Raw genomic sequence first — 10,000 nt, 5'->3', positions numbered from 1 at the left:
CGCAAACATAAAATTTTAAATTCTTATTTTGGAATCAAATTTAAATGTATCATATAGATCCAAATTATTGTTTACTCCTGGACCTGAATTTGGGTTTCGTCCCAAAAGCTGGAATTCCAGTGTAGTTAGTGCTCTCACTCTGTAACCATGTTCCTGTCAGGGTCAGGGTTAGTGTTAGGGTCAGGGTTAGTGTTGGGGTCAGGGTTAGTGTTGGGGTCAGGGTTAGTGTTGGGGTCAGGGTTAGTGTTGGGGTCAGGGTTAGTGTCGGGGTCAGGGTTAGGGTCGGGGTTAGTGTTAGGGTCAGGGTTAGTGTCGGGGTCAGGGTTAGTGTTAGGGTCAGGGTTAGTGTCGGGGTCAGGGTTAGTGTTAGGGTCAGGGTTAGTGTCGGGGTCAGGGTTAGTGTTAGGGTCAGGGTTAGTGTTAGGGTCAAGGTTAGTGTTGGGGTCAGGGTTAGTGTCGGGGTCAGGGTTAGTGTCGGGGTCAGGGTTAGTGTTAGGGTCAGGGTTAGTGTTAGGGTCAGGGTTAGTGTCGGGGTCAGGGTTAGTGTTAGGGTCAGGGTTAGTGTCGGGGTCAGGGTTAGTGTCGGGGTCAGGGTTAGTGTCGGGGTCAGGGTTAGTGTTAGGGTCAGGGTTAGTGTTGGGGTCAGGGTTAGTGTCGGGGTCAGGGTTAGTGTTAGGGTCAGGGTTAGTGTCGGGGTCAGGGTTAGTGTCGGGGTCAGGGTTAGTGTTAGGGTCAGGGTTAGTGTCGGGGTCAGGGTTAGTGTCGGGGTCAGGGTTAGTGTCGGGGTCAGGGTTAGTGTCGGGGTCAGGGTTAGTGTCGGGGTCAGGGTTAGTGTCGGGGGTCAGGGTTAGTGTCGGGGTTAGTGTCGGGGTCGGGGTTAGTGTCGGGGTCGGGGTTAGTGTTGGGGTCAGGGTTAGTGTTAGGGTTAGTGTTAGGGTTAGTGTTAGTGTTAGGGTCAGGGTTAGTGTTGGGGTCAGGGTTAGGGTTAGTGTTAGGGTTAGTGTTAGTGTTAGTGTTAGTGTTAGGGTTAGTGTTAGGTCAGGGGATTGATGAATTTATTGAATTAACAGCTTGAGAAAATTCTATTTTGTATATTTCTATTTCTGGGGTTTTTTGAACCTTTACAAAAAAAAGATGATTTTTTTAAAGCCTCAATAATGGAAGATGAAGCTGAAATTTTAATGAGGAGTGAAATGAATCCCAGATGAAATGATTTTTGAAAATAATTATTTTTCTACAAAAATGAAAATCTATTTCAGTACTGAATATTAAAATGGAATTATCATGTTTTAATTAAAATAATAAATAATTTTTTGTCTCTGAGTCAGTTGTGTGTGTTTAAAGCTAATTAAAGCAGTAATAAGTAACATTATAGAAACAGACTATAGTGACTTAATTGTCATTTAGTAATGATGATGTTTATGCTGAATATATTTATATATATTTATATATATATTTAAAATGAATGTTGTCTATTTAATCTATTAATATATTCAGACATCAGATATAAAGAAGCAGGCTTTGTTGTACATTTGTCTCACACTGGATTGTGATGGTTATCATGTGTTAATTCTCTAGAACAGCAGCTGTGACTTTAATGTACTCTGATACCTTATGAGAAGGTGATAAGAAAAGGGTTTATAGCTGCTATAATGTAAGTGACAATAGGAACAAACTCATGTCAGGGATCTTACACAAAATTATTATTAAGTTTATTATTAAAACTATAAGTATAGATAAAAATCTCTGTATAAAAAGTGGCATCATTGATCAAATAAATCTGTCATTCTTGATTACTTGCTGTGATATAAGAAGTATAAAACACTGTACAGTAACTCCAGTTTATCACCCAGTATTTTACTGTAACACACACACACTGTTCAATACTTTCACTTCTTCCCCTTCTACTTTCCTCTTTTCCTGTTAGGGCTCCCACAGTGAATCATCTGTTTCCATCTAACTCTATCCTCATCATCCTCTACTCTCACACCAGTTTATGTGTATGTGTGTATGTGTGTGTGTACATGTGTGTGTATGTGTGTGTATGTGCGTATGTGTGTGTATGTGTGTGTGTGTATGTGTGTGTATATGTGTGTGTATGTGTGTATATCTGTGTGTATGTGTGTGTGTACATGTGTGTGTATGTGCGTATGTGTGTGTATGTGTGTGTGTGTATGTGTGTGTATATCTGTGTGTATGTGTGTGTGTGTATGTGTGTGTATATCTGTGTGTATGTGTGTGTAGGTGTGTGTGTGTATGTGTGTATATCTGTGTGTATGTGTGTGTAGGTGTGTGTAAGTGTGTACGTTTGTGTATATGTGTATATGTGTATGTGTGTGTGTGTATATCTGTGTGTAGGTGTGTGTAAGTGTGTACGTTTGTGTATATGTGTATGTGTGTGTGTATATACAGTGGGTACAGAAAGTATTCAGACCCCTTTAAATTTTTCACTCTTTGTTTCATTGCAGCCATTTGCTAAAATCAAAAAAGTTCATTTGATTTCTCATTAATGTCCTCAGCACCCCATCTTGACAGAAAAAAACAGACATGTAGAAATTTTTGCAAATTTATTAAAAAAGATAAACTGAAATATCACACGGTCATAAGTATTGCAACAAGCCGTGTGGGGGACACAGCAAGCATGTGGAAGAAGGTGCTCTGGGCAGATGAGATGAACATTTTGGCCAAAATTCAAAAGGTTATGTGTGGCGGAAACCTAACACTGCACATCACCCTGAACACACCATCCTCACCGTGAAACATGGTGGTGGAGATGCTTTTCTTCAGCAGGGAAGCTGGTCAGAGTCGATGGGAAGATGGATGGAGACAAATACAGGACAATCTTAGATGAAAACCTGTTAGAGTCTGTAAAAGACTTGAGACTGGGGCGGAGCTTCACCTTCCAGCAAGACAATGTCCCTAAACATAAAGTCAGAGTTACAATGGAGTGGTTTAGATCAAAGCTTATTCATGTGTTAGAGCGGCCCAGTCAAAGTCCAGACCTAAATCCAATTGAGAATCTGTGGCGAGACAAATCGCTGTTCACAGACGATCTCCATCCAGTCTGACTGAGCTTCAGCTAATTTGTAAAGAAGAATGGGCAAAAATTTCACTCTCTAGATGTGTAAAGCTGTTAGAGACAAACCCCAAAAGTCCTGCAGCTGTAATGTGTTTCTACAAAGTATTGACTCGGATTGATTTGGACACCATTTATCATTTTCCTTCCACTTTACAATTATGTGCCACTTGGTGTTGGTCTATAACATAAAATCCTAATAAATACATTTTTGTTTGTGGTTGTAACGTCAAAATGTGGAAAAGTTCAGTGGGTATGAATACTTTTGCAAGGCACTGTATGTGTGTATGTATATATATATATATATATATATATATATATATATGTATATATATATATATATATATATATATATATATATATATATATGTGTGTGTGTGTGTGTGTGTGTGTGTGTGTGTGTGTGTGTGTGTGTGTGTATGTGTGTGTGTGTGTGTGTGTATGTATATATATATATATATATATATGTGTGTGTGTGTGTGTGTGTATGTATATATATATATATATATATATGTGTGTGTGTGTGTGTGTGTGTGTGTATGTGTGTGTGTGTGTGTGTGTATGTATATATATATATATATATATATGTGTGTGTGTGTGTGTGTGTATGTATATATATATATATATATATATGTGTGTGTGTGTGTGTATATATATAGTGTGTGTATAATGTGTGTATGTTTATCGCCCCCTAGTGGCTACTCTAATCAGACTGACATTTTCCGTCAGGACGACAGTGTGTAAATGTTTTAGATGAAACAGTGAGGCATGAGAGAGGTGATATATGTGGTGATGATACATCAGTACCTACATGATGCGGTGATACATCAGTGTTAATGAAACTAACACAGTTTAAAGGAAACCGCCATAATCATCTGTCGCATTTCTTTGTTTATATAAAAGTTTTTCTGCGTTGGATTTTCACCCCGTTTGCATCTATAATGACTCTAAACAGACTTTATTCCCACACACGGTTTGTCTCAGTGTTGTATTATTTAATATATTTTGTATTTTAATAAACTGACTAAAAAAACAAACACAGCAAAACGCAGCGAGTAAAGGACCAGGAAGCACAGGGGACTAAATGACAAGTACAACAACCAATTGAAACTCTAAAGCCTTGCACAAGTTCCGCCTCTATCAGAAATGGACCAATGGCACTGCTCGATGTGAAGTTCCGGCTGGATTACCGGAAGTGCTCCGATGCATTGTACGAGCTCTCGGCGCCTGTCGCTTCGTGTTTAATGTTAATAAACTGCGCGGTTTTATTTTTTATCGCTTCCTAATAAAATAAACTGCTTTATTAACCGCGGGGTTCCGGGAGACTGCAGTGTACAGCGGTGTGTTCGGATATGAGGCAGTAAACGCGCTTATTTGGTCAGTTCAGTAGTTTTGTGTGGAGTTTTTCCCCGCTGTCGCTATGCTAAGCTAAATCAAAACAATCACCGCCTTCAGCTCCGGCGCCATTTTCATCATTTACACTCCGGCACTTCGTGTAACATCTCGGTGCAGGGAGGAGGTTTAGAGATTTAGTTTCAGGTGTGTGTGTGTGTGAGAGAGAGAGAGAGAGTGTGTGTGTGTGTGTGTGTGTGTGTGTGTGTGTGTGTGTGTGTGTGTGTGTGAGAGGATTAGCGCAGCCCTGTAACTGACACAGACTGAATCAGACCCGGAAGCTGGTGTCGGTTCCGGTGTCGGTTCCTGTGTCAGCCCCGGTGTGTGTGATGATGAACGGGTTCAGCACGGAGGAGGAAAGCCCCGAGGGCCCGGGTCTGACCCCGCTGTTCCCGCAGAGCTGCTGCTGTCTGCTGGAGGGAGGAGAGCGCTGCGGCCGGCCCGCGGGAAACGCCTCCTTCAGCAAGAGGATCCAGAAGAGCATCTCTCAGAAAAAACTCAAGCTGGACATCGACAAGAGCGTGAGTCTGTCTGTCTGTGTGTGTCTGTCTGTCTGTGTGTGTCTGTCTGTCTGTGTGTGTCTGTCTGTGTCTGTCTGTCTGTCTGTCTGTGTCTCTGTGTCTGTCTGTCTGTGTGTGTCTGTGTGTGTCTCTGTGTCTGTCTGTGTCTGTCTGTCTGTCTGTGTCTGTCTGTGTGTGTCTGTCTGTCTGTGTCTGTCTGTGTCTCTCTGTCTGTCTGTCTGTGTCTGTCTGTCTGTGTCTGTCTGTCTGTCTGTCTGTCTGTCTGTCTGTCTGTCTGTCTGTGTCTGTCTGTGTCTCTGTGTCTCTGTGTCTGTCTGTCTGTCTGTCTGTGTCTCTGTGTCTGTCTGTCTGTGTCTCTGTGTCTGTCTGTCTGTGTCTCTGTGTCTGTCTGTCTGTCTCTCTGTGTCTGTCTGTGTCTGTCTGTCTGTCTGTGTCTGTCTGTGTCTGTCTGTCTGTGTCTCTGTGTCTGTCTGTCTGTGTCTGTCTGTCTGTGTCTGTCTGTCTGTGTCTCTGTGTCTGTCTGTCTGTGTCTCTGTGTCTGTCTGTCTGTGTCTCTGTGTCTGTCTCTGTGTCTGTCTCTGTGTCTGTCTGTCTGTGTCTCTCTGTCTGTCTGTCTGTATCTCTGTGTCTGTCTGTCTGTATCTCTGTGTCTGTCTGTCTGTGTCTCTGTGTCTGTCTGTCTGTCTGTGTCTGTTTGTGTCTCTCTGTCTGTCTGTCTGTGTTTGTCTGTCTGTCTGTGTCTCTGTCTGTGTCTGTCTGTCTGTCTGTGTCTGTCTGTCTGTGTCTCTGTGTCTGTCTCTGTGTCTGTCTGTGTCTCTCTGTCTGTCTGTGTCTCTCTGTCTGTCTCTGTGTCTGTCTGTCTGTCTGTGTCTGTCTGTGTCTGTCTGTCTGTGTCTCTGTGTCTGTCTGTGTCTCTGTCTGTCTGTGTCTCTGAGTCTGTCTCTCTGTCTGTCTTTCTCTCTCTCTCTCTCTCTCTCTCTCTCTCTCTCTCTCTCTCTGTGTCTCTCTGTCTGGGCCCCCCCCCCCCCCCCCCACTCCCCCTGTGACAGGCCAGATCTTTGGGTTGTTTAGATTTTGAGCTGATTAATTATTTCTCATATTTAACCTGACATTGTGTTTAATTCTAGGTCAGACACCTGTATATCTGTGACTTCCACAAAAACTTCATCCAAAGTGTGCGCAACAAGCGAAAGAGGAAAACCAGTGATGATGGAGGAGAGTCTCCTGATCACGATGTTGAAGTTCCAGAGGTAACACACATGAAAAAACATTGTATTTAAGGTTATCTTTGATCAATATTATTATCTGTGAAAGTTTCAGTGTTTAATTCAGATAGTATTAATATGTAATATTTATTTTTGTGTGTGTACCAGGTGGATCTATTTCAGCTGCAGGTGAACACACTGCGCCGTTATAAACGACATTACAAAATCCAAACCAGACCTGGACTCAACAAAGCCCAGCTGGCAGAGGTACACACACACACACACACACACACACACAAATACACTTAAACTGTTTGTCTAGACTTGTGAAAGGGGTGTGTGTGTGTGTGTGTGTTTGTGTGTATGGGAGACAGTGAGAGTAGTTCAGTGGCACTGTAGCTGAATTTTGCTCTGTCCTAATGAACAGTAATGAGCCGAGGAGACGACTCATAAAACAGAGAAACAAGTTAGTCTGATTAGCAGTGATGGTCACTGTGTCACTAAAATAAAACACTGTACTAAAGAAGTTATTGTAATTTTAACAAATAACCATGTGTCATATTGTGTGTGTGTTCGTTTCTTTGTCTCAGACGGTGAGCCGTCACTTCCGGAACATTCCGGTGAACGAGAAGGAAACGCTCACATACTTTATTTATATGGTGAAGAGCAGTAAGAGCCGACTGGACCAGAAATCAGAGGGAAGCAAACAGCTGGAGTAACAACAACGACCCCCTTTTCAGCAGATACACACACGTCTCTGCTGATGTACTTAATGACTGCTCACAGACTTCAATGTGAATATTAACCTGTTTATACAAACACACTATTAGTTGAGATCAGCGCTGTGGGCGGAGCTTGTCTGTTGTCTGCCAGTCTGTCTGTCCATCTAATTTTAATGACCCTCATGTTAACTGTTATTCTCATGTTTCTGTGACAAAACTGCTAATTATCACGGGATGAATCTGAGCTGAGTTCAGCGTGTGGTGCGTTCTGATTAGTCTCTTATTAACATTAATAACACTTCACTATAACACTGAGCATCGCTCAACATTCAGATGGAATTAGTTGTTTTCTTTAACATCCTGTTTCTTAGAAAACTTTTATTTGTCCCCTGATTTAGTGCACAGTGTTTGCTTCTGCTCTTCCACCATTTTCTTTATTGCTAAAATCTTCTTTCTGGATGAAGCTTCCACATAACGATAACAAGCTCAACATTTTATCACAATCTATGATACTGTTGCAGTGTTGTATTTTAAAACAAATGCGTGTTCTTCTGTATCTCTTGTCACTGGACAGGAGTTTAACCTTAAATGGACTTTTCTTATTTGAGATTTCCTTAAAGGGGCGGGGCTACAGTTCTGTGTTTTTAAATCTGAAAATAAACACATGCTACTTTAAATCTGTGTAAAATAATGATGATGTAACACACTTGCAGTTACACCACTTCATCTTAAAATGTTCCCCATTTCACATTGTCACGTTCACTTTATTGCAGAAGCTGATGAATTATTAATGAGATGATTAAAATATGTAGAGTTAGAATGTGATTATATATTTAATAAAATGAAATGTAGTTGTAGCAAATCTGTTAATTTGCTGAGTTCTGATCACTTGGAGTTTATTATCTCACTGCCTGTTCATCTGATCACACCCACTCACCTGCAGAATTCACCTGGCCCCGCCCCTTACCTTTCTGCAGCACACACATGGCCCCGCCCCTTACCTTTCTGCAGCACACATGGCCCCGCCCCTTACCTTTCTGCAGCACACACATGGCCCCGCCCCTTGTTGGGTAACGCCATACTTTTTATTATGGTTTTGTAACTAAAACAGTTTTAAACACATTGATGTTATTGACAGTAAATAAACTCCACACATTATCTCTGCTTCACTGGAGTTTAACTTCATTATATCTCTAATACAGTTTTAGTTTGTCATGAACTTTTAATCACATAAAAGTGATTATTGAATATTAATTCAGATTATTATGACCATTATTCTGCAGAGGGGGGGGGGGGGGCAAGAACTTGGGTGGGTGTGTTTTTAGCTGAAACACTACAATAGGTGTAGTTCATATTCAAATATTTGGTTTTTACAGCAAAAGTGTATTTTTGTGTTCAGTCTTAAAACAGTTTATTATTTGATATAAAATAAAAATAAATTACATTAAATAAATCAAAAATTTTGATAGATCTTTTTTTTCAGTCCAAATTATCTCATTCTATCTCTTGATAAATGTGAACTCCCGCTTCCTCACACCTGCATCATCATCCTCACAGTCTTGCTCCGCCCACTGCACTACTGACCAATCACTGTCAATGTTTGTGGGATTAGAAAGGGCGGTGCCTGCTTTAGTAAACACAGGGGCTGTTGACGTCACACGCACGCGCACCATAAAATATTTTACAAAGCTATGATTAAATGTTTATTGTTATTACGTTTCAGTTTCTAACTCAAACTTTTAGCTTTTATTATTATTATTATTATTATTATTATTATTATTATATGAATCTTTATAATACTTTGTATAACTTCTGTGCATTCAAGCTGCTGGGGTAGAATTAATTATGTTTATTATCTTACATTTATTGCTCATTTTAAATATTTGTGTGTGTGTGTGTGTGTGTGTGTGTGTGTGTGTGTGTGTGAGTGTTATTAAATATAAAAGCAAACTTTCCTCATGAGAAAAGTAACTTTTTCAGCCATTCCAAACTTTGTCATCACATTTTTGAAAATAAATTTATAAAAATTAATTATAAATGTAAATTAAATTATAGCCGTAACTGTGTCTGTAGTTTGCGTGTGAAGATTCAACCACCTTTTATTATTATTACTAAAATGTTGCAATTATTATTAATGTATGATTAAAATGATTAGAATCTCCTATAACTTGCTGTTTCCCTACAGTGAGGAGTGTAGTGACGTGACCTTAAAGGTGTGCAGTAAACCTGTCTCACTCTCATCAGTCTCACCTCCACACACACCGGCTGCTAAAGCCACACTGTAAATCCTCCTCACATCAACCGTGTGCTAATGACGTCCTGATCACTACACACTACATCCAGCACTGTGTAGGGGGTGAAGGGGTGAAGGGGCTGCACATGCTGTGTGCTGGAGCAATTAAACTCATCTAATAAATGAATAAATACTTACACAATAAATTACATATGTTCAGCATTAAATCTTTACACACACACTCTCACACACACACACACAGAGAAAGAGAGACAGAAAGGTCACATGCCCTCCTCCTATGTGCTCTACCAATTAAAATTCCTCCTGTCTTTGAAGCCCCGCCCCTTCACTCTCACCTCATAAACGTGGCTGTCATTGCTCATAGAGTTCATAAATGTCAGCCAGGCAGCATGGAACAAAGTCTCTCTCTCAAACACACACACACAAACACGGTGTTTGTTACAAACACTGAATAGATTGTTATATAAATGTTATGATGTGAAATTACACACATACGTACATTGCATTTTACTGTAAGTGAATTTATGCACTGTGTGAGAGCAGATATGTGTTTTGTGAGGAAAAGCAGCTTTACAACTGATAATGTATACAAATGTGTCTAAACATCTGGACGTATATAATGTGTGTGAAAGAGACAGAGAGAAAATAGTTTCTGAAGCATCATTCACGCAGGGACAGACAGACAGGCAGACAGACAGACAGACAGACAGGCGGACAGACAGACAGTCAGACAGACAGGCAAACAGACAGACAGACAGGCAGACAGACAGACAGACAGACAGGCAGTCAGGCAGACAGACAGGCAGACAGACAGGCAGTCAGACAGACAG

At 40.8% G+C, this 10,000-nt stretch overlaps 1 protein-coding gene across 1 annotated transcript; it reads left to right on the top strand.

Annotated features, from left to right (window-relative positions):
- The first annotated feature begins 4,265 nt into the window (after positions 1-4,265).
- sap30l (sap30-like) lies at positions 4,266-7,593 on the top strand. Its single transcript, XM_060891003.1, has 4 exons — positions 4,266-4,989; positions 6,117-6,239; positions 6,363-6,461; positions 6,785-7,593. The coding sequence occupies exons 1-4, from the start codon at positions 4,798-4,800 to the stop codon at positions 6,911-6,913; spliced, it is 543 nt and encodes a 180-aa protein (XP_060746986.1). The 5' UTR covers positions 4,266-4,797; the 3' UTR covers positions 6,914-7,593.
- Positions 7,594-10,000: the final 2,407 nt, after the last annotated feature.

Source organism: Tachysurus vachellii, chromosome 17, assembly GCF_030014155.1.
Source record: "Tachysurus vachellii isolate PV-2020 chromosome 17, HZAU_Pvac_v1, whole genome shotgun sequence".
NCBI classification, from domain to species: Eukaryota; Metazoa; Chordata; class Actinopteri; order Siluriformes; family Bagridae; genus Tachysurus; species Tachysurus vachellii.
The sequence above is the reverse complement of the archived record's forward strand: the minus strand, read 5'-3'. Positions and strand labels throughout refer to the sequence as shown.